The sequence below is a fragment of the Narcine bancroftii genome, chromosome 2 (assembly GCF_036971445.1).
Source record: "Narcine bancroftii isolate sNarBan1 chromosome 2, sNarBan1.hap1, whole genome shotgun sequence".
NCBI lineage: Eukaryota > Metazoa > Chordata > Chondrichthyes > Torpediniformes > Narcinidae > Narcine > Narcine bancroftii.
Genome location: NC_091470.1, coordinates 348,619,150 through 348,644,370, shown reverse-complemented (window position 1 = coordinate 348,644,370; position 25,221 = coordinate 348,619,150). Strand labels below are relative to the sequence as shown.

The following is a 25,221-nucleotide window of genomic DNA, read 5'->3' as shown; positions in this document are numbered from 1 at the left end:
TCCACAATATGCATCCTCCTCTAAAAAAGGTAACATCCTGGTAAACTTCTTCCGTACCCTTTCCAAAACTTTCATGTCCTTCCTATAATGGGGGTGACCAGAACTGCACACAATCTTCCAAGAACAGCCTAACGAAAGTCTTGTATAGCTGCAATGTTTTATGACACACAATGCCCCGCCCAAAGAAGCCAAGCACACCATGTGGCTCTTTTCCCCACCATTCTGCTTGCAAGGCCACTTTCACTGTGCTGTGGATGTGAACCGCCAGATGCCTCTGCTCGCTATAAGGACCCTGCCACTAACAGCAAACATTCCCCTTCCATGTGATTGTCCCCAAAGTACAACACGTTAGGGATGGGCAACAAGCGCTGGCATTACCAGGAAGGTTCAAATTCTGTCAACAAATAAAATTTTCAGTGATAATTAAAATATTAGAAAAGGAGTCTCAAAAGGTTATAGGTCCATAGGAAATCATAGAAATTACGGGGACTGAAGTTCGGAATGACCTGAAAACAAGGCAAGAATGTTAATCAAGAAAAAAATATATAGATCGGATAGTACAGAGCCAGTGGGTGAATCTGAGTTAGTGGGATTTAGGAAATAGGCCGTAGGGTTTGGGATGACCTTAACTTAATAAGAGAAACAGGCAGGTACAATGATTAAGTCTTGAAGTAACTGAGTCCCTTTTAGTAACAGATGAATAAAGGCAGAGTAAAATGCAAAAGTGTGCAGACACTGTGGATGAAGTAAAAACACAATGCTGGAGAAACTTAGCCGGTCATATACCAAAGGTAAAGAAGCATAACCATCATTTTGGGTATTACTTAATGAAGGGTTCAAGCCCAAAACATGAATTAAGTATCTTTACTGATGCTATATAAAGTACACAGTTTGACCTGGTGATTTTCTCCACCATTGTGTGTAGAGCTCGTCAAAAGAATCAAAGACTTGTTGATCCAAACCAAGGCTTTTATTAGCAAAAGACAGGAGCTCTTCACAGGTGGCCGACCAGTCCAGAATGATCCGACCTGGCTAGGGACACAACCCTTTACGGCCCAAACAGTAGGCGTGGCTTAGCTCTCAGCCAATCGCTGTAAGCACAGTCTAGATACTGTAACTATATACACTCTATACATTGGTGATAGATCTGTACTATCACATTGTGTTTTTAGGACAGACCAGAGTTCTGGAGATGGAAAAGGGCCATTTTAATGAGGGTGCAAATTTCAAGGTCCCAACGTGGCATCAAAATTCTGAAGAGTTGATGCATTTTCTTTCAACTGCTGCCAATGGGGCAGCCAAGTGACTCAACAGTGAACTTTGCACTTGGCACTGTTACCCAATAGCTCAGCTAGAGCCTCACATAATTTATTCTGCCAGTAGCATAACTTTTTTTTGGTAAATAGGATCCAAAATGATTACAGCACCTCTAACGGCATTTGAAATAGATTTAAAAAAAATGAATGTAAATGGAAATAATGGAGATGGTTTTAGGAGGAATTTTATCCAACTCTTTTGGCAATAAATTGTGGAATGAAAATAAAACAAAGTAGCATCATGTAAGGTTGTAAACGTCTACCTTGACTTACTTAGAACTTTCCCTTTTGGGGCATTTAGATTAAAGTGACTCCATTTTATGTTAAAGCCCTGGTGGTTTTCTGCAAGAGCTTGTATCCAGTAGAAGCAGTACTGTGCCTGCACAGATTTTGTAATCTGTATTGGCAGTCCACCATCAAGTTTACTTTGTGAATTGGTCATCTGGATATTTTGATAGTAGCATAGATATTTCATTTGTTTATTTTTGAATTCATGCTTCAGATATCTATCTATATATATATTAAAAAATCCATTGCACATTTTAATCCTTGCAAGTTTTGCAGGGGTATTTACCCATATCAGGGGATTTTTCTTTAACACCTTTTCAGACAGATTATTTCAGAATTGTCAGCAATGAAATTAAGCAGAAGTGAAGATTTAAAACCAGCAATGATGCTTTTGGTATGGGCTTTCGTGGGAGACATCTAAATAATTCGTATGGCCCCTTTTTCAACTTCTTCAAAGACTGATTTCACCTTTGCTCTATCTTAACCTTTAAGGAGCTCAACTATGAGATAGCTAAATGAAATTAAAAGATTATGTTTACTTTAATTGTCCGTAATAAAATTCAGAGCATTTAAATCTTGTGAGGTTTGCTGTGAGACAGAGCTCGAACGATTTACCCCAGTTTATACATAATTAAAGAATACACTCATTCATTTCTTCCAATACACAATGGAGTTGACTTTCTTTATTCTCTTCAGACACAACACCGCATTATTAAACTCCTCAAACACCACCCAGTCAAACCCATCTGACCTTCTTATTGGCTCAATACCACACAGCTGATCCTGATGCTCTCCTCTTCCTGCATCCAAGATCAGGAATGCTGATTGCTTAACTAACCCGCGCATGCACGCTATTACCCCTGTACATCGATTCGGTTGCACCATCACCAGCGATCGGCCCTGCTCTCGATGAAGGTAAGTACGTGACTGTGACAGCTCCCACCCCCTTAGCCTCCGAGGTGACTGACTGGAACTGTCCTGCTGCTTAACGGTCCAGCGGCTGGCTGTTCGGCCTGACCTTGTATGATGCTGCAAGACAGGTGATGTACAGTCCGACTGGCAAGGGTGTGACTGGTCCTCTGACTCTGGCCCCGACGCAGAACGTGGACAGTTGATATACGCCAGCTTCAATCTGTTGATGGAAACTGTGTCAGCTTTTCCATTCCTGTCAGTTGCAAAAGTCTTCCAATGGCATAGTAAGACCTGAAAACGACTATTGTAAATGGGCTTAAGTCATTTACAAACAGCATCACGTTGAAGGAACTCGTGAGTACAGCATTGTAAATCATTCGGCACATACACTGCAGGTGATTCATGTCGCATAGGAGTAGGTCGGAGTAATATGTTTTCATGAGGGTGATCAACATGTAGATTCGCAAACTTGCCGTGCAAGGTCAGCAGAGTGCATTATAATAGCTATGCCACTGAACATCCAAGAGTTGCCTTTACAGCAGTAGGCACACCCAGGAGCATCATGGGAATGATGTTACATCGCCACCTGCTGTCAGTGCTGCTTTCAATGATCAATGGAAAAGCTCAGTGGGGCTATTGGCCTGCAGATGGTAAGCTGCAGTGTGAATATGGGCAGTGCCCATGAGAGCTCAGAACAACGCCAACTTGAACTAAAACTCTCAGTCCGTCATAAAAGTGCCTGGCACACCAAAAGATAGAATCCAACCGTTGACGAAAGCTCGAGTAATTGTCTCTGCACAGATGTCAGTGACAGGAATGGCCTCCTGACACCTGGTAATCCGGTCCTCACACGTGAGCAGATAAGTATATCCCTGGGATGGCGGAAGCAGGCCTAACAAGTCCAGGTGCACAGGCTGGAAAGGGGAATCCGGAACTAAGAACCCCCCAGCTTGGACTTTGTTTTTCTGGAGACTTTAGAGCATTGACACAACAAGCCCGTAAACCGACATTCCATTTAGCATGAGGCCAGGTAAAATGTTCCAGAATCAGTTTAATTGATGCTCTTCTACCAGCATGAGATAGATTATGAAGAGACGCAAAAACCTCCTGCCTCATTGCCTAAAATTGCAGACTAACATTTCACCTAATTCATCCAGCGTCACATCTTGAAGATGGGGACCACAGTTGATCCGGTGATACCAGATGAGATCGGGATTGCTGTGCTGTGCATGTGCCATGGAGGTGGTATCAAAGGCGGTAGTCTTGTGTGAGGCATCAATGTCGCGCCTGGTCAGGGCGTCGGCCATGGCATTTGCTTTTCCTCGGGTATGCCGTATGTTCGATGAAAATTGTAAGATGAAGTCCAAGCGCCGAATTTCTCAGGGTGAGTAGAGATACTTGCGGTATGCAGGAGAGGCTGCAAAAATGGTGAAAGGACGACATTCCAATAAAAAGCGGAAATGTTTCACTGCGAGATAGATGGCCAAGAGTTCTCGACCAAAAGTACTATACTTTGCCTGACCGGTGACAGCTTGGCTGAAAAAAGTGCCAGAGGTTCCAATTGCTCACGGACTTGTTGTTCTAACACTGCACAGGATTGTCAGACACATCCGTGGTGAGAGAGAGCAGGTATTAGGCTTTTGATATAAGCATCGTGGCATTCGCAAGCGCAGTCTTCACCTCATTGAAAGCACACACAGCCTCATCTGTTTTGGAAATGGATATATCGGATCCTTTTAGTAGTTCAGTAAGGGGGAAATAGGAATGCTGCAGCATTCGGCAGGAAATGGCGATAGAAATTCATCATGCCTAAAAACTGTCGCAACTGGCCAAACGTAATGGGTGTAGGAAATTCTCAAATTTCTTGCACTTCTGATTCATCAGATAAAGTACCCCATGTCGTGTAACTCTATTTCCCAAAATTACAAAATTAGCAGCACCAAAAACCCATTTACTGGGATTGATCACAATGCCTAACTTATCAAGCCTCTGAAACAATGGGATAACGTGGCGCTTGTGCTCCCCCTCATCCACGCTTGCAACTAGAATACCATCAATGTAAACAAATACAATTTTGAGGTCGGCAAGTACATGGTCCATAAATCATTGGAATGTCTGAACTTCATTCCGTAGACCAATTGGCATTCGCAGAAACACAAACGTGCCAAAAGGGGTAATTACTGCCGTCTTCATGTCATAGAGAGGCTCAGCTGGAATCTGATACAGTAAGCACGTATTAGATCTATTTTTGCAAATACACACTTGCCGTGGAGGTTTGCTGAGAAGTCTTGCAAATTGGGAATGTTGTATCAGTCAGCACGGTGGAATTGTTCAGGGCACGATAATCACTACAAGGATCCCCTGGAGATTTTTTTGGAACCATATGCGAAGCCCAGCAGCTGTCAGATCTGCAGACTACACTCAACTCTTGCATGTGGTCAAATTCTGCTTCGTGATTGTAAGATGGTCTGGGGGTACACTACGAGCCCGTGTTGCAACCAGAAGAACTTGAGTCTTTATGTGGTGGGTGACCGCATGTTTAATGTCTGTATGGCCATACGATGGGGTCACGAGGCAAGAGTAACATTTGAGCAAGGCTCGGAAAGGACAGGAGCCAGGTTGAAGGCTTGTTAAGTGGCTGCCGACACTGGAGGGATGACAAATGCAGCCCACTTGCATACAAGAGCTGTGGTCAATGACACAGGGATTTTTAAAATCCCCCAACAATGAAAAATGTGAGAAGAAATCCACTCCCAGGTTGGAATCTGCCACCTTTACAACCGTGAAACCCCACTGAAAATGTTAATTGAGACCTATATCGAAAATGAGTGATCTCTGGCCAATAGGAGCATCATTTACTACTGAAAAAAACCCATGACATATCAGAGCATCTGCGTTCCTCAGGGGTTGGAGGGAAACACATGACATATCAGAGCATCTGCGTTCCTCAGGGGTTGGAGGGAAACACATGACATATCAGAGCATCTGCGTTCCTCAGGGGTTGGAGGGAAACACATGACATATCAGAGCATCTGCGTTCCTCAGGGGTTGGAGGGAAACACATGACATATCAGAGCATCTGCGTTCCTCAGGGGTTGGAGGGAAACACATGACATATCAGAGCATCTGCGTTCCTCAGGGGTTGGAGGGAAACACATGACATATCAGAGCATCTGCGTTCCTCAGGGGTTGGAGGGAAACACATGACATATCAGAGCATCTGCGTTCCTCAGGGGTTGGAGGGAAACACATGACATATCAGAGCATCTGCGTTCCTCAGGGGTTGGAGGGAAACACATGACATATCAGAGCATCTGCGTTCCTCAGGGGTTGGAGGGAAACACATGACATATCAGAGCATCTGCGTTCCTCAGGGATTGGAGGGAAACACATGACATATCAGAGCATCTGCGTTCCTCAGGGGTTGGAGGGAAACACATGACATATCAGAGCATCTGCGTTCCTCAGGGATTGGAGGGAAACATATGACATATCAGAGCATCTGCGTTCCTCAGGGATTGGAGGGAAACACATGACATATCAGAGCATCTGCGTTCCTCAGGGATTGGAGGGAAACACATGACATATCAGAGCATCTGCGTTCCTCAGGGATTGGAGGGAAACACATGACATATCAGAGCATCTGCGTTCCTCAGGGATTGGAGGGAAACACATGACATATCAGAGCATCTGCGTTCCTCAGGGGTTGGAGGGAAACACATGACATATCAGAGCATCTGCGTTCCTCAGGGGTTGGAGGGAAACACATGACATATCAGAGCATCTGCGTTCCTCAGGGATTGGAGGGAAACACATGACATATCAGAGCATCTGCGTTCCTCAGGGATTGGAGGGAAACACATGACATATCAGAGCATCTGCGTTCCTCAGGGATTGGAGGGAAACACATGACATATCAGAGCATCTGCGTTCCTCAGGGGTTGGAGGGAAACACATGACATATCAGAGCATCTGCGTTCCTCAGGGATTGGAGGGAAACACATGACATATCAGAGCATCTGCGTTCCTCAGGGATTGGAGGGAAACACATGACATATCAGAGCATCTGCGTTCCTCAGGGGTTGGAGGGAAACACATGACATATCAGAGCATCTGCGTTCCTCAGGGGTTGGAGGGAAACACATGACATATCAGAGCATCTGCGTTCCTCAGGGGTTGGAGGGAAACACATGACATATCAGAGCATCTGCGTTCCTCAGGGGTTGGAGGGAAACACATGACATATCAGAGCATCTGCGTTCCTCAGGGGTTGGAGGGAAACACATGACATATCAGAGCATCTGCGTTCCTCAGGGGTTGGAGGGAAACACATGACATATCAGAGCATCTGCGTTCCTCAGGGATTGGAGGGAAACACATGACATATCAGAGCATCTGCGTTCCTCAGGGGTTGGAGGGAAACACATGACATATCAGAGCATCTGCGTTCCTCAGGGGTTGGAGGGAAACACATGACATATCAGAGCATCTGCGTTCCTCAGGGGTTGGAGGGACCACATAAATCTCTGCATCGGAATTGACAAAAAAATTGAACAACTGAGAGATACTTTAAGGAAGTCATGGCGGCCAAACTGCCCATGGGCCTTAGTTGCCTCTACTGCCGGGCCTGGTTGTTTCCGGCTGTTGTTTGTAGAAGTCACAAGGTGGCTGACAGGACCAGGCAGCAGCCTGAAGAAAATGAAGAAAGTTGACACCATTTTATGCAAAAAGAAATTAGTGAGTGTATTCTTTAATTGTGTTTAAATTGGGAAAATCAGTGTTGTTACAAGTGGTGGCCCCATAAGTTCACAGCATCTTCTAGCTTAAAACGAATAGTGATAAGGTTAAACCCCTTAAAGGGGCAGTCAAACAGATCAAACTAGAAATTACCCCTCTTTTTATTAATAATGGACCAGCATGGTTCACAATCCTTGAGGTGCATTTCTCTGACCTCAGTGTGACGTCGAAAGACGATGCTTACAACATTGACACCTCCCGTTGCCGCTACCATGTCTTAAACCACAATTTCAACCAGGTCTTTGATGGAATTCTGTTGAATGCCGAAAGCCTGGAACTGCATAGTCAGTGCTGCCATTTGCTGCTCCAACTCTGTTATATTCGATTAAGGTGCAGGCATTTCACAAGGTGCAGTAAGCAGTTGTTTCAGCTCCATTTGGTCCTGCTGACTAGGGAAGTTACCAATCCTTCTATCTTCATTATGGAGGTTATGGACATAACAAGTTCAGCACGATCCGCCAACTGATTGAGGGTGGACATTCGAAAGACACTCACCAAATGTTCTTGAACATGATGAGGTAAACATCAGAGGAACCCCTGTTTTCAAAAATCCCCTTCAACAGGGTTTGTTCCAGCTGGCCTGCACTGTCTCCACGACATCTGTGTTGGTTGCCTATTGCCTAGGCTGTCATCAGCTAGTAACTCAGCAATATAAGTCTCCTTAGATGGCTGAGTACACCACAGAATAACACCCTTAAGCGTGATGTATGGGAGATTACCATTTGGATCCACTAAAACAATCCTCCACTTCACAGGCAATCTGCTCTGGAAGATGTTCCACTAATATACCATACGTTGTCTGCTGACTTGTCACACTGAGGTCAAAGAAATGCACCTCCAGGATTGTGAACCATGCTGGTCCTTTATTAATAAAAAGAGGGGTAATTTCTAATTTGACCTGCCTGATTGCCACTTTAAGGGGTTTAACCTTATTGCTATTTGTTTTAAGCTAAAAGATGCTGTGAACTTATGGGGCCACCAATTGTATCAACACTGATTTACCCAATTTAAACACAATTAAAGAATACACTCACTAATTTCTTTTGGCACAAAATGGTGTCAACTTTCTTCATTTTCTTCAGACATCACATTGCATTCTTCAACTCCCCAAACACCACCCAGCCAAGCTCCTCTGATCTTCTCATTGGCTCACTGCCACGAGTGGTCCTGACGCTCCCTCTCTCCTCCTCTCCTGTGTCCAAGGTCCTTCACCCATATGCTGACCTACTTAACAAACCCGCACATGCACGCTATTACTCCTGCACATTGTTTTGGTTACATCAGTAGCAGCGACTGGCACTGCTCCAGATGCAGTTAAGTTCACAACCGTTACAGCCGAAAGCAATATATGTAATTCATTAAGATACAAGCATTAATACCGTATATTTCAGCATCTAAGATGGGTCCACAATTCCAACCTGAATTCCATGGTTTTATCATATATCGGGTGTATAAGATGACCCCCCCCCCCTCCAAATATTTGTGCTGACTGGGCTGGCGTTGCGTTGACTGAGCTTTTGGGTGTGGCCAGGAGGTAGGTGTTAGCATGGAGCCTCCAGCAAAATGAAGAAACCTGATGTGCAGTTGTGACTTGTTGATCAATACATGGGATAAAGTGAAAGGAGGGATTGTAATAAAATCTTTCAAAAAGTACAATGGATGGCACAGAGAATGATTTATTGTGGGACACTAACGATGAAGTGGGCTCATCAGCCTCAGATTGGGACCCGTATGACAACAGTGTAAACAGTGAGACTCCGGACGTCCTTGCTGAGTTCTTTGCCTCAGATGATGACAGCGATTTTGAGGGATTTTAGACGTGTTTTTAACGATAGAAATTTCTTTCTAAGATACAGGTAGCTTAGAAATTTGTTGTAGGGTGGGGTCTGAGTGGGTATGGAACCAACTAAGTGGTATTTTGAGTAGAATGTTAAGGTCACGTGATTGTATCTGGCCTATAAGATGATCCCTGTTTTTGCTGTGTTTTTTTTTGGGTGCTTATACACCAAAATATACGGTATATGCATTTGTAAACTTGTTCTTCCAGGTTTATTGGACTAATACTTGAAAGTCAAATCCATATATGTGCTGTCTACATTATATTTTATTTCAAATGGTTCCTGTGTTGTGGATTGCTGTTTACATTATAGCCAATGTGCTAATATTGTATCCACTATGTCTAGTATTTGCAGCATTCCATTCTATTTTCTTGTTTATTTATGCACTGTTTGTGATATGAAAAGTTAAGAATTCATCTAATTTGCAAAACTGTGCCTGAAAAATGCCAGATACCACAAAAACAGCTTACAAATGGACATCATATACTTTAGGAATGCCTGTCACGACGTACGAGTTTTGTTTCAAAACATCGAGGTCCTTAGAACGGAATATTTACTCTTACCTTCACGTCCTATTGGTCTTAAAATCTATCCTCGCTATTTGTCAGCCCTATCAATCATGCTCTTCCTCCATATCGGTTTGCTTTTCCTTGTTGCATGCCAGCTTCAGCCTGACCACCCTGCAGATTTTCCTGACCCCATTGTTTTGCTTGTCCCATCCTTTATTGACCTTCCTGGCTCATGATTTTCCACCATGTTGCTGTTTCTTTAATTGTTGCTGATGTTTTCCCTCTCTTTGCCCCGGCTTCTATAAGCCTGGATCCCATCCCCTGGTTGTTCCTCTTTTGTCCACATTTCGGACTGACTCTCTGTCCAAATATCTGGCTATTTCTCTTCCCCTTTGATTCCCCAGCTCTCTCACCTGTTTTATCTTCTGCATTAAATGTTCTGCATTAAATACCCTTAATGTTTCAGTTTGTTCCTCGACTCTGTTCCCTTTGCCTTGTCCTGTAGCCTCATCTTGTCTCGCTGCCTTTTCCTCCCCCTCTCCTTCTGGAGATTAAATCTTTCAGAACAGGGTTGGGTTTGTCTAAATTGGTATCAAACATTTGACTGAATTTTTTTAAATCACAGGGGTATATTTTTTTTAACCTTTCTGAGCTGGAAAGTTCTGATGAAATCTGCAGCAAATATTTGGCAGCAGAAATCTGCCGATGGTTTTCCTTGCGATGTATGGGCCAAAGATTTGCTGCATATTTCTCTATTGCAGTAATATTTCTTTGTCCAAGTGCTAGTGATTTTCTTGATTTTAAGTCATGCTCCTACAAAGAAGCAAAACATGATGAAATGTCTGTATTGTTCAGTTAATGTGCCTGTTTATACAGTTGTCAGCCAGTCAGAACCATTCTTTCAAAAAAGAATATTGGATGTTGCTGTGCACTGATTGGCAAAGTGATTAAAGTATCAAACCAAGTTCAGCCCACTGTTGGTATTTTTATGTATTTTGAGGTTATGTAGACAGTACACAGCACTCATTTTGCCTTCGGACACATGAAAATGTTTGTTTTTATCATTCGCATATTTAATTTTCTTGATTTGTTTTTTTTTCTGATCAACCTTTTCATTATTTTTTAATTTTGGTCTTTCTCCCAACCTTGTGGTTCAGTGAAACCTGAGGGTACAACCTGCCTTCAATTGACTTCAACGGTTTCCAAGCAGTGGCTGAAGGTAAACTCATCTCAGCTGTTGGAGTTCAAATGAATGGTTGAATAATATTGATGCCAAATTGATCAGAAGTTCCATGGAGGTATCCTTCTTCTGAATGTGCCTTGATCTCAGCCAGCAGGTCCTCCTCCAGAGGAATACCACTGACTGGAGGCTAAGGGGCAGAGGAAAGGAAAGAGGAAGGGGAGCCGGGAAGCAGAGTGCTGCATTGACACTGTTAACACAGCTCAATGCATGATGCATTCATTTGTATTTTCTTATGGGCTTGATTGTAGTTAGTGAATGCAGCTTAGAAGCGACGGGATATTTAAAAAAAAAAGTCCTTTATCTCATACTGCTGTGGTTCTTGACTAGGTGGCTGGAAAGCCTGGTCGCCTTGGGGTGACTGTACCAAGTCGTGTGGGGGTGGATTGCAGACCCGAAGCAGAACCTGCCATTCCCAGTTAGAGGAAGGGTTTGTTTGTGAAGGAATTTCAGAAGAAGGAAGATTATGCAATAAACAGCCCTGTAATAGTAAGTTTCAACTCTTTTATAGGAAAATGAACACTGTATCGTTTCGCCTCGTGGTTAGCTGTTTTTCCCAGATTCTACTTCTAGCTCTCCTTTCCAATCTTTGCTTTCCACTCACGCACTTTCACACATCCTACACCCCAGATAAAACCAAATGTTCCTTTCCTGTTTTCACATCATTTGCATGAAACACACTTGATCAAGTTTCACACTAACATTCCTTCCCACCCAGTTTCTCAGCTAATATAGTTTCTGCTCAATTCCACACAATCCAGCGTTTTTTTAATTTGAAATTCAACACATCCCCTTGCTCCTGGACCAGTGTCCGTCTCGGAGACAGAGACACTTATGATGAAAGACCTATAGTGACACAAGTTCCTGGGACAAAGGCCATCTTCCAATAGGCTGCCTGAGAATTTGTGCAGAAAGCCCCACTGATAACCGAAAGAATAGTTCTAGTTGATCTTGCAGCTGAATAATGGCCTTCTGAAAGATTTTTTTCCATGTGGGTATATGCTCAGTCCTTGTTTGGTTTGTCTGGTCTGATCACTGTCCAGATATGACCTCAAGGTATGGAACTGTCCTCATTCTATCATTTACCTTCTTTCTGTTGAGATTATTCACTTTTTCTCATTTGTTCATCACATTCATGGTTCACTCCCTCCCTTTATTCCACTCTGAAGCTCATGCCAGAGTTACTTAATCCTCTAATTATTACTGTTCTCGTTTCATTTTTTCTTGTAGTCTAAAATTGAAAAGATTTTTGGAAATGTGCACTAATTTTAACGTGTGTTTTATTACCAGCTGATTTCTGTGATGTTTTAAGTATGTTTAATAATGCTGATTTAAAGAGTTGACTTGCCATCAATATCCCTGCCAATAATAAGTTGTCAAATACAATTATGTGTAATCTGATGTGACTGAATAATTTGCCTTACCTTGGATTATTTCTAAAAATTATGATTTGCCTTACTATTAATAGAAAACTGTGATTTTACAATAGTTTGGTGTGTTTGTCCAGTCAGTAGCTAATCCATATCATGTGAATATTGGTATTGGAGCTACCTGTCCTTCACTGAAATAATGGCACCTGGCTCAGAGAGATAGCTCATTTCAGAGGTACTCTTGGCGCATACTGGATGAGGTCAGGGTTAAGATTGGCCTTAATGTCACATCCTGGGAAATAAAAAGACCTCCTGGCATTTGATGACACTTTTACATGAACGGTTGCCATGTGCCTGTGTACCAGAGATTGTAGTCATCCCAAACAATCAATCAATTCCATCAGGAATAGGGCAGAATGGAGCAAAGGAAGATATTGGCTGAAAAACTATCATGGAGAATAAAATAAAATTTGAGTGTCATTCCTCAAGTTTCATAAAACTGAAGACAATTACATGTGTTGCCACAGACAGTGTGGAGGCCAAGTCATTGGATATATTTAAGATGGAGGTCGATGTGTTCTTAATTAGGAAGGGAATGACGGGTTCTGGGCAGAGGGCAGTAAATCAGTCACGGTGTAATGCCAGGTCAGACCCAATGGGCCGAATGGCCTAATTCCTCTCCAATGTCTTGTGAAGAAGTAAGATTTCAAGGTGTAAAGACTCATACAAGGAAATTCCCCCAGATTTTAAGATAATTTTCCAGAGAGGGTTGACTGGAGAAAGGAATGTGCAGAATGCTTCAATGAACTTCTAGTGCCTTGCATTGAAAGTAACTTTGCAGAGATTAAATTTTATTTCTCACAATTGTGGTCGAGAAGGGGCAAGGAAGTGATGCTTGGAAATGATGCAATAAGAGGATTTCATTCCCGACAATACCAATAGATGTAATCATTTTGTTAAGAGTAATGCAAAAACATATATTGAGATTTTTCCAAATAGGGTTGAAATGGAAAGATTATTGGAACACAAACTAGGAGTTATCAAATTCTTAAATGTCAGTGTTAACATATAAAGGTAAGGAGGGGAGTATTTATGATGAGGTCTTTATGCAGTTTAATCATTTGCTAAATATTGCTCATGTCTGTTGAATTTGGAAATCTGTTGAAATGATATTTATTACATACAATGAGAAGCTGGAGGAACTCAGTGGGCGAAGCAGCATTCTCTGTTTTGTATATTCACGACGAATGCATCCAACTGTCTGGATAGATTTTCTGAACATGACTCTATGGGTCTAAATTAACAGAAGTAATGGAATCAAATGTTCAGGATGCTAAAAATATTCCAGTGTGTGCAGACATTCACTTCACTTGCAAAGTTTAACAGAGAAACTTTGAAAAGAAATTTGTATTCCAAATTGACACATAATCCCAATCTTGCAAAAGACAAAACATAATAATGATCAAGTTAAAAGAAACAGATTTCAAACCCACTTAAAAATGCCTGCACCTGTTTTTAACATTGAGATCAGGGAATAATTATCAAAGTTAAAAGAATAATGAGGTGACTTCTGAATCTCTCAGACAAAGATTCATTTCCAAGCATTCACTTGCAGAGTAGCTTTTCCACCACACGAGTCCAGTTGTAACAGTCTTTCTCTCTGATATCATAAGCACAATTTTTTAAAATCTGAGGCAAGAAAAGGAACATCCACAATTATCTGAGCTAATGAGAACTGAATGTTATTTTAACAAGGGATCTTGATGGTGAGACTGTTAAGTTGAAGTCACTCGATGGAATAGTGATGTTGAATGTGTCCTATTCAGATGAATTTTTATTATCTGCTGTCTAACAAGTGTTAACCTACTTTTACAAGCTAATGCTACTGTCAAAAGAGCAGGGCTGCAGAAAGTTGTACAAGACCAGGAGCTGTTAGCGCACAGTATGATTTCAGTACCACTTTAGACTGTTCACCCAGTGAATATTTTATGCAAGTGTTTGAGAGAAAGAGTTGCGTTTGCAATGTAACGAGCTTAACTATGAATGCTTTGTGGTGAAATTTTGCCCCAGTCAATAAAATCCTCTGGGAACAGAAACTACAAGAGAAACAAATGTTCACACCAAGAAAAAAATCAACATCTTTTTAGGAAGGTAAATGACTAGTTTCCATTAATGCAGATGTACATGTGAGTATGTCCTCGCTTCACATCAACCTCATTGGCTTATCTGAATCAAGATTGATTTTTCATTGCATCAAAATTATCTTTACTTTGGATTTAATAAATAAAGCTGGTCAAAAAAAGGTGATTCTCGGTTTTGTTCTATCATTTTGTTTATTAGCAGCTTTTTTCCCCTCTCTCACTACCCCTAGTCCTCACCCACTCCACTCAAACATGCACCTGGAACACCGATTCCATCAAAGCCTGGCTGTCTTACACTGGAAATCAGCCTGATTGGTCTTGTAAGCCCATCGGCGCGACTGACCTCGTGTCGCCGCCCCCCCCGCCCCACTCCTTCATTCACAGCCAAACCAATTGCTGGCCAGCATCAAGAGAAGAATGAGTTCACAATCAGAAGCACACAATTCTAGCTGATCTACCGACATGTGGCTCAGCACAAGCTGAAGAATGTTAAGTACTCAGCTGCTGTGCAACTCATTTTGGCTGCCATGAGTTTTAATTTCCTTGGATCCCAGGTAAAGACTGTTTATATAATTACTTTACCCAAGCCGAAATTCCTGTCTTCCCTTTTGAAATGTCTTCCAGATCAGAATGTAAGTAAGGTCACAGTATTTCTTTTTTTCTGGAGGTACATTCATATAAAAAATGACTGCAGACCCATTAGAACACACCAGCCATCAAACAAAATTAATTGTTTTTCTTCACAATAATATAACATTGAAAATAGTTTTGAGTTCCACCATAATGCAATTTTCTAAAACACTGAAAATTGTTACTGATGATGAATATAACTGTTTATTTTCCTAAAAGTCTGTGACTACAACCAGAAAATTATTAATGTCAATGTTACCAGTTGATTTCTATCATCTTTGAGTAACTTTTTTTTACAAATTTATTACTCCCTCTAATTGTTATGCAGCAGGCAGTCTATTCTTCCAGAAATTTGTTGGGGCAAATACAAATTTGGATACTTGGCAACTTAAATGCCGCTCTATTGCTAGTGCGGTCTTTTTGATAAGACTTTATGTCGAGGTACAATTAGATTTGCCCAAGTGAATGTACCAGATTCTACGGCCATACTCAAGATCAAACTGAGAAGCTCTCCCTATTTTCGGCTCAAAATTTATCACCCTGCCATTTTCACGAACTGCTTTGACTTTAACCTTGGCGACGTGTCAGGACAGTGGTATGTGGAAACTTACGGGCAATGGGAGGGTCCTGGATTACCACATCAGTAAAAGATGTCTCCATCTTGGGAATCTCCACCTGGGTAGGAATTTACTCCATCAGTATTATTGGATTTTGGTGGAGTCAGCAGGGGATAGTGGCAGAGGAGGAACAATTGCGAATGTTTGCACAATGGAATGCTGAATAAAATGCAGAAAGGTAGTTTGGAAACTACACTGTAAGGATGCATCCATGAGCAAAAGTCATCAGGAGTGAGTTACTGGAACAGGAGAGAGCTGAACCTTTGCAAATTGGCTACACTTGCACTTGGTTGTGACATGATTCTAACAAAAAGGATAAACTCTCTCAATCAGAAACAATGATAAAATAATTGGAGATTAAAGTAAAAGTAAGAGCAGAATTCAGGTGTTGGAACAATCGCGGGCAAACTCCAGGTGAAGATCATGTTAAAACATCGAAAGAAGATACAGCAGAAGAGCAAAGATAAACCTGTTAATAAAACAAGGTGAAGATGATGGCGTCAGTGCAGAGGTGCAAGTCAGAGATTTATTTTAAATTTAAATTGTATAGTTTATTGTCACAAGTATCGATACAAGTGAAAAACTTTGTTTTGCGCACTATCCAGGCAAGTCAACCCATACTTAAATACAAAAGATAATGAAAACAAAAGTGCACAACTTCTGCAACAGAGAAAGCAGGCAGAAAAAAATAATCCAAAGGCATCCCTGTTTTGAATGTGCGGTCCAATGAACAAAGCGAGTCAGTGGGTCGAGTACCTCAGAGAGCAGCCATTCTCAACATTTGTTTGGCTTTGACCACCTGAAGACACAGCTCAAAGTTCATGGGGCACCTTTCCCTGTGAACCATTCAATTTAGGTGGTTTCTTCCTTCCTTCTGTGGCTCCCTTAGCTCTAGTGTAGCCCCCAGGGAGCCTTTATGGCTCCTATTAAGAATGGCTGTCTGAAAGGATATAATATGATCATTAAGAGACAAAGCCCCCCACCCTCAACACCCTCCCCCATCCTCACCACCACTCCCCCATCCTCACCACCCCTCCCCCACCCTCGCCACCCCGCCCCCATCTTTGCCATCCCTCTCCCATATTCCCCACCCCTTTCCCATCCTCTCTACCTCTCTTGCCACCCCTCCACCATCCTCAACACCCCTCTCCACCCCTCCCCACACTCACCAACTTCACCAATCCACCTTCCCCATCTTCGCACCTCCTCCCTCACCGCCTCCTTCTCCCCCCTCACCACCTCCTTCTCCCCCTAGCCACCTCCTTCTCCCCCTCGCTGCCTCCTTCTCCCCCTCACCCCCTCCTTCCACCTCTCGCCACCTCCTTCCACCCCTCGCCGCCTCCTTCCGCCTCTCGACGCCTCCTTCTGCCCCTCGCTGCCTCCTTCTCCCCCCCCTTACTGCCTCCTCCTCCCCCTCACTGCCTCCTTCCCCCTTGCCATCTCCTTCCACCCCTTGCTGCCTCCTTCCACCCCTCGCCAACTCATTTCCCCTCTCGCCACCCCGTTTCCCCCCTTACCACCTCATTCCCCCCTCACCGCCTCGTCCCCCTCATCGCCTCATCCCCCCGTTGCCTCCTTCCCTCCCCCTTGCCACTTCCTTCTCTCCCCTTCACCACCTCCTTCCCCTCTTGCTGCCTCCTTCCCCCCCCCCCCCCCCATGGTGGGACAGTTGAGGATCAGTTAAGAACTTTCACAATGCACCACAGAAGTTTATTCAAGACAAAAACAAGGACAAGTAGGGTAAGGATATGACATCTAAGGAAATAAAGTAAGACATCAAATCAAGAGATAATGCATTCTAAGTAGCAAGAGTAGTGGGAAACTCAAATGGGAAAATTTCAAAACAGCAAAAATCATTAAGAAAGGTAACTAACAGGGTTATAAATAGAGTAAATGCAAGAAGTTTTTTTTCTCCACTGAGATTAGGTGAGATACAAACCAGTTGACATGGGCTAAATGTGAAAGGGGAAAAGTTTAGGGAAGACCTCGTCACACAGAGAGTGGTGGGAGTGTGGAACATGTTGCCAGCTGAAATGATAAATGTGGGCTCAAGTTTAACATTTAAGAAATATTTGGACGGATTCATAGATGGGCGGGTTATGGAGGGTGATTGACTAGGTGCAGTTCAGTGGGATGAGGCAGAATAGTAATTTGGCACAGACTAGAAGGGCCAATGGGCCTGTTCCTTTGTGCTGTAATGTTCTAATGTTCTAATAAACCAAAGAAAGAGAAATCATCTAAGTAAATTAGCACAAATATGATGACAAATACTGAAACCTTTTATAAATACAAATAAAGCAGATTAGAATGGCTAAGTAAATATAGGCCTATTATGAGAATGGCAAATTAATAATGGATGATACTGATATGGCTGATGGCCTGAACAACTATTTTGTGCCAGTCTTCTCAGTGAAAGGAATGGGTAATATGCCATGGATCAATGTAAGAAGCAGATGGGAGATAGGACTGAGCAAACTAGTGGGCCGAGAGTCTCCTCCTCCTGATGGAATACATCCTGGGGTAATTTAAAAAAAAAACAAATGGCTGAGGTTAAAGCAAATGCATCTGTTGTGATTTAACAAAATTCTCTTGACTCTGGGCTGGTGGTAACAGGCTGAATGGCAGAAAATGTAATGCCATTGTTTAGAAAAGAAGGTAAACAAAAGACTGGCAACCAAAGGCCAGTTAGCTTAATGCCCACCATGGGAAAAATGCTCGAAGCCATCATTAATGGAGAACTTGGAAGACATCTGGATAGAAATTGTCCCTCAGGCAGATGAAGCATGGATTCAGGCTGGGTACGCCATGTTTCATTAACTTTCTGGAGTTCTCTGAGGATTTATAAGTGGAATGAACAAAAGAGAGCAGGTCGGTGTGGTGTTTCCAGGAATCCGAGAAGGTACTGCAACGTACTCATCTGCATAAGTCAAGGATGCATTCATTGGGGTGGGTGGGTGAAATTTATTGGTCTAGACAGGGTTAACAATTGGTTAACAAATAGAAGGTAGAGAGTTGGGATAAATGTGTGTTTATCTGGTTGGCAATCATTCATTAGTGGGATACTGCAGAGGATGGTGTTGTCCAATTGACAGGAAAGCTCTTGAGGAGGGAACCAAGTGAAGCATATCTAAGTTTGTTGATGACACTAAAATTGAGCGACAAAACAAATTTTGTTGAGGACACGGAATCTGTAAAGAGATATAGATCAGTTAAGTTAGTGAACATGGGGCTGACAGATAGAATACAAGGTTGCAAAATGTGAGGTGATCTATTTTGGAATGAAAAATATTGGATTGGAGTAGTATTAAAATGCTAAAAAAAATTGCAGTATTTGATGATACTGAGAGATCTGGGAGTTCTTGTACATGGATAGCAAAATGTTGCTGTACAGTTTTAGTAATTAATCAAGAAGGCAAAAGGGATGTTGGTCTTTATTACAAATGAAATTGAATTTAAGAACATGGAGATTCAGCTTCAAATGTACAGGGTACTGATGAGGATACACTTGGATTGATGTGTGCAATTCTGGTCTCCTTACTTCAGGAAGAATATAATGGCTTTCCAGAGGAGCTTATCCAGGTTGATTCTGGATATGAAGGGGTTATTTTATGAGGAGAGGTTGTGCAGCTCCTACTCATTAGAATTTAGAAGGATGAGAGAAGGAAATCATACAGACATATAAAAGGATTAAATAAGATTGAAGCAGGAAATGGTTTCCATAGAGGTAGGTGACAGCCTTAAGATTGAGTCGAATCAATCTGAGACAGAGATAAGGATGAATTAATTCTGCCAGAGCTTCATGAATCTTTGGAATTCTTTGCTCAAGGATGCAGTAGAGGCTGTCTACTGTGTTTAAAGCACAGAGTTTTGAAGAAGAGCAATTGAAGATTATGGGGAATAGGGGGGTAAGTGGAACTGATCAGCCAAGATCTTATTGCAAGCTTGACAGGTCAGATGGCCTACTCTGTTACTATTTGGTCTGTTCTTATGACCATGGTTGGAATTGAGGAATGAGAGAGTCAACATTGGAGTCTATTCGTAGAAAGTGGAAGTTCTCCCAGTTAAGGGGGAGATAAATAGATAACATCTTAGCTTGAAGAATTTTCAGTTTAGACAATATTCTAGGCATTATAGAGTGAGTGTTGGAGCATGGAAAAGGAGGGGAGAAAATCCTATGCAAATGTTTGTGATCATGTGCACAGCAGACCCCTTACATTAAAAGGGATAATGGTGTCAGGCAAACAGATCTGGTAATTTGTCAAGAGAGGCCACAAAATATGTATCAACGTGAGCTCAAAAAGATGAGGGGAATCATTGCCAGAAATTGTTAGCCAAGAAAGTGAAAGGAACAATGCTAAGATAAAATTGTTAAAATTAGTATTAAGTTCAAAAAGTTGCAGGGATCCCAATCAAAAGAGGTACTCTTCCTCAGTCTTCAATTGATCTTCATTGAAATTGTGTATAACTGAGGCCCCAATTTGCTGGATACTTGTGGGTACCATATTCTATTTCTGTCTCACTGACCAGTAGCCAGGAATTTGAGATCTCAGTTTTGCACAGTGCAGACCCCCACTCTGCAATGGTCTCTTCCTGATATAAAAACAGTAAGGTGTGAATAAAGTAGTTTAATTGAAAGATGTACAAACCTATTGCAGTCTTACTTCAAAGAAGGTCCCAGACTTAAAACTAGTCTTCTGACACTGAGAATAAATTGAAAGATGGTTTTCATTGAAAAGTAGAGGCTTTTTACAAGCAGGAATTTAATTTTCCCTATAATTTGAGAAGGATAAAGAGTGAGAGAGCTAATAAATTTCTTGAATACATACAAGATAATTTACTGGATATTATTGCCAAGAACTGACATGAGGTGAAGCCAGTTTGGATTTGGTAATGAGTAACAAGCCAAACATTAATTCATTGATGAAATTCAAATTTAAGTTTGAAAAGAGAAACTGAAGACATTTAATAAAATTCTAAATTCTGGTATTGAAAGCTTCAATGGGAGTGGATGCAGCACACCTGTCAAAATTATATTTAGTAAAACTAGAGATGGATATTGGAAGATGTTTAGGAAGAATTTAATTTCCATCAGGAGCATGAATTACAAGTGTAAGATTTGTGATTAACCCCTGAGAAAATAAAAAGGAATTACAAATAGCGGGCACAAAGGAGAGCATGGATCACCTCTCGGGATAAACAGAAGAATGTTTAAGATGAAAATAAAGAAGGGGAAAAATCTGAAGGCAATCTCAAGATCGATAGCAAAATGATTGAAGGAGTGAAATGGTGTGCCAATGTAATGCAGATCCTTTAAAAACAGATGCAGATGAAATAAGAGGCATGTTTAATTATTACTTATCAGTTTTCACAATGGAGGAAAGGATAAAATATGTGTCACCCCTGAAAAGTTAAAAATGAACTAAAGAATGGCGGTCAATAAAATGTTAAGAAGATCAGTATGAGAAAACTAATGTTCGTTCCAATGCCCTGGTGAATCTCTGGTCATGATGGTTTCTATTCCTGTGTTTTAAAGGAATCGTTGAAGAAATTGCTAATGGTGTTGACAATCTTCTTAATCACTCAGTTCAGAAATTTTCCCGATTTTAATTTGGAAAATCTTCTGTTATGTTAGTTATTTGGGGAAGTTGAGGATGTGAAAATCGTTTGGATACAGGGTACTTTAATGATTGACTAATATGCGGATGTTTAATGAGATTTGGAGGTCCACATACACGGATTAGCAACATTTAAGAGTTGTGAGCAAAAAAAAAGTAAATCAATAAGGCTAATGGAGTGTTAGCCTTTATAATTAGAGGTTTAAAATATCCTGTGGATCGTATTGCTGCAGTTAAAAAAAACCTTGTTTGGACTAGGCCTGGAATACTATCTATGATGGTTGCCATTCCAGTGTATAGCGAAGGTTAACAGTGAAAAAATTAGACAGGACATTTAGGGAGAACCATTTTTTTGCTGGTGTGGGAATCAAGGACAATGGGACAATTTTAAAAAGCTTCTTTCCACAAAGGAGCCTTAGAAGAAGGAAGAGAAGCACATTAAGAGAACAATATTGGTGAACCAAAGAGAAAAAGAAAACCTTTTGAGCATTTGAACAGGACTACATTGAAGGATGCCAAACCATTGATTTGGCTAAAACCAAAACTGGGCTTAAATCCATCCTCAATTTTGGAAAGAAATGCACAAACCTTTAGCTGTCTATAATCCTGTCAAAATAATGCAGATCCATTTGATCTGAATACACAAGGTTCCTTCAAGTTTTTAAAAAAGTGCCACTGTTCCATGTACACTTTTAATGACTGGTTCACCTTAGGGTATGCTTTTTTTAAATGCTGTGGCCTTAAATTGGTGGAAAATTTACTCTGATCCATCAATTCACCTTCTCTATGTGATTTGCATTGTAAAACTGTAATCCTTAATATGCTTAAAATGAAAGCAAAGGTTATTTACACAAGCCATTGCCTTGCCATAGCATATGGACGCTATAGTTCCAGGAGCCAATCACTGAGGTCAATAGACTACAGGAAACATCAAGATGTTGACGGTTTCCATCGCTATGGATACTCCTTATCTCAGACTGGTAAGTGTTGAAATGCAATCCTGCTGTTCAATACTAACCCTCTAACCAGCCCATTGTGTGTCTGCTGCCAACGCTTCCACTATGAAACTGTGCTTACATTTTCTTGATTTTTTGTTTATCGCCTCTAAACCTGCATGTGCTTTGTTTTGTCTTCCATTCCTTCAAAGAAGCTTGATTGTAGTAAGTGTATCGTTTATCCAGTTGGTTTTCTTGAGTGGACGTACTTTACACATACTTACAGAAGAAGATGACGAGTTCCCTTCAACTATTAGAGGAGAAGCAAAAGTCTTAAATATTTCATTTGTAGGTTTGTTCACCTAACAAGTTTTAACCTCCTTGAGGTCATTTATAAATTGGATTTTTCAACAAAAATGGAATCTTTATTTGAAAATTACTCTGGTATTTTTTTGAGGAACAAGGATTGGCAGGATTCTTCAAACAGATTCAGATTAGAATTTCAGTGTGTGAATAGAGCCTCAGATGCCAACTATCAACAGAACGTGATATAATTTAAAAAGAAATGATATGACCATACTAAGTTGGCATGAAAGGACTAAGAACTTCATTTCCATTAGTGAAGGATTTTCAGCTCTTTGGATATTTTATTTAATCTAAATTTCAGAATTCATAGCCAATTTCCCAGGGGATTTCACAAATACACTGAAAATCACTTCGGCTTAAAATACTTAGGCTTATTCCTTTCATGCCCTGCATGAAACATATAAGTTAATGTCCCATTCGAGAGCTGAGAGGAGGTGGCAGTGCTGGAGGTGCCATCTTTAAGATGATCTATCTGTCATCCTTTCCAAGTATACACAATTGCACAACAAGTGTGCCAACAAAGTCGAAGTTCAAGCAATTAATATGAAAATGTCAATGAAGATGTGAAGGGTGCATGATGTAGAATGTAGAAAAGCTGTGTGTTTTCAAACACAGGATGGACGTATTTTGACAAAGCCAATATTTATTGCCCTTACCTGAATGGAACTTAATTGTTCATAGATCACTTAAAGGTCGATAAAATTCAACTATATGGTTTTGGATCAGCTGGTTGAGATAAGGTTGGGGACACTTCCTTCCTTAGAGGATACTAATGAATCAAATGGATTCAACCAATACTTTCATTACAATTATCACTAGAATTAGAACATTTTTGGTCCTTGTTAGTGGATTAACTGTGGAGTGATTTCACTCCAAAACATACGATTTTAGCATATGAGACTGGATAAGCTGGGTTTGTTTTATTCAGAGCAGAAGAGACTGAAGGAGTTGATAAATGTATACATGATCGTGAAGGCCATTAAAATGGATAGTAGGAACATTTTCTCCATTGCAGCAGGATCCATAAACCAGAGGACATAGGTTTAGGGTAAGGGATGAGAGATTTAGAGAGAACCTTTCTTAATCTTAAAGGTTTTTGGAACCTGGAACCGACTACCTAAAGGGCTGGAGGGAGCACTGAACAAATATCTAGGCAAGCACTTGAGTTTTCATTATACTGAAAGCTCCAGACTAAGTGCTGGTAAACAGGATTATCTTTGAGTACTGGTCAGGGTTGTTGTGTGTGAGAGAACAAATTCGACAGGTTCTAAGGGCAGCAAGTCTGAACACAGGCTTGTTAAACAGTGATGTTTATTCGCACGCAAAGGGAAATCATAACAGGAATAAAAGAAACGCGCGCGCACACACACACACACACACACACACACACACACACACACACACACACACACACACACACACACACACACACACACACACACACACACACACACACATTCTTTCTTTCTTTCTCTTTGTCTCTATTGTATGACACACCGAATGGACAAAGAGAGGAGTGGATAGTTCACACACGGTGGGCTTTATAGGAAATTAAAGTGACCCATGTGCACTCACCTGTGGTTGAGGCTTGACTTTGATCGAGAGGTGAGGTGACTTCCAACTAGGCTCCAGCCAGAGAGGTCACATGACCCTCTGCAATCCACATTCCAACCACATCCCAGACGGAGAGGTCATATGACCCTCCACAATCTGCACTAAAGGGGTGGGCAAAAAGACCTGTTTCTATGCAAAATGACTCAGAGTAACGTAACTAATACATAACCACATCCTCCGTCAGAGACCACATCATGGACTCCCATTTGTGACTTCAATATGCAACAGCTTTCTGGTCTGGCATTTCCATGGTTCCCATTGGTCAACATGAGACCATTGTCCTTCCCAGCCTTTTCCAAGTAAGTATTGCGGCCTTGAATTGCAGAAACTAGAAAGCTATAAATTTAAATTAAATTTAGGGGTGCAGTATGGTGACAGGCCCTTCCAGCCCATGTTCCCGTGCCACCTAAATACACCAATAAACCTAAAAACCTCATTCATTTTGGAGACTGGCAGGAAACTGGATCACCTGGAGGAAACCTGGGCAGTCGCGGTGAGAATGTATGAACGCCTGACAGCACCGGATTTGAACCCAAGTCACTGGTGATGTAATAGCATTGTGCTAACTGCTACACTAGCTCTTTGTGCCAAACTTTTGGCAGGTTGTGACGATTTAATGGAATTATATAACCCTTGCGGTTCTTCATGCTCTTGGAGTGAGCAGCAAAGATAGCATTTGACAGGGGGACTCAAATCCATAAGTGCTCAGAAAGCATAAAAAAAGTCTGTTTCCAGTGACAAAAGATTAATAACGTAAGAACACAGAATTAAGGTAATTAATTGGTAAAAGAGCCAGAGGCAAGTTGAGGAGAATTTATTTATGACATTGACTAAAAGGTCAGTCGAAGAAGATTCAATACAAGTTTCAAAAGAAAATTAGATAAATGGTTAATGTTTCCAATTTATTTCTTGAAAATTAGCTCTGACGGGAGAATTTGCTTTGAGCACGAATATCGGAGAGTGAAATGGAACTGAATCAAAGTGCCAGCACAGGCATGATTTATAGGCATGGTTGTTCAAAGGCTTAGTGATG

The 25,221-nt window shown here is 41.4% G+C and overlaps 1 protein-coding gene and 1 long non-coding RNA gene across 8 annotated transcripts in view; one reads left to right on the top strand and one right to left on the bottom strand.

The window, feature by feature from the left end:
• The window catches only part of adgrb1a (adhesion G protein-coupled receptor B1a), a 651,114-nt gene that overhangs the window by 204,749 nt on the left and 421,144 nt on the right, over nt 1-25,221 (top strand). For all 7 annotated transcript variants that reach the window (XM_069922257.1, XM_069922254.1, XM_069922256.1 and 4 more), the window contains exons 2-3: nt 11,231-11,389; nt 22,146-22,253. In XM_069922257.1, coding sequence (XP_069778358.1) covers nt 11,231-11,389; nt 22,146-22,253 — 267 coding nt within the window. The remainder of the gene's footprint in view (nt 1-11,230; nt 11,390-22,145; nt 22,254-25,221) is intronic.
• LOC138755747 (uncharacterized) lies at nt 16,278-24,358 on the bottom strand. Its single transcript, XR_011352524.1, has 3 exons — nt 24,150-24,358; nt 22,351-22,518; nt 16,278-16,598 (listed from the first exon to the last, which is right to left on the bottom strand). It is a non-coding gene; the product is annotated as an uncharacterized lncRNA (long non-coding RNA).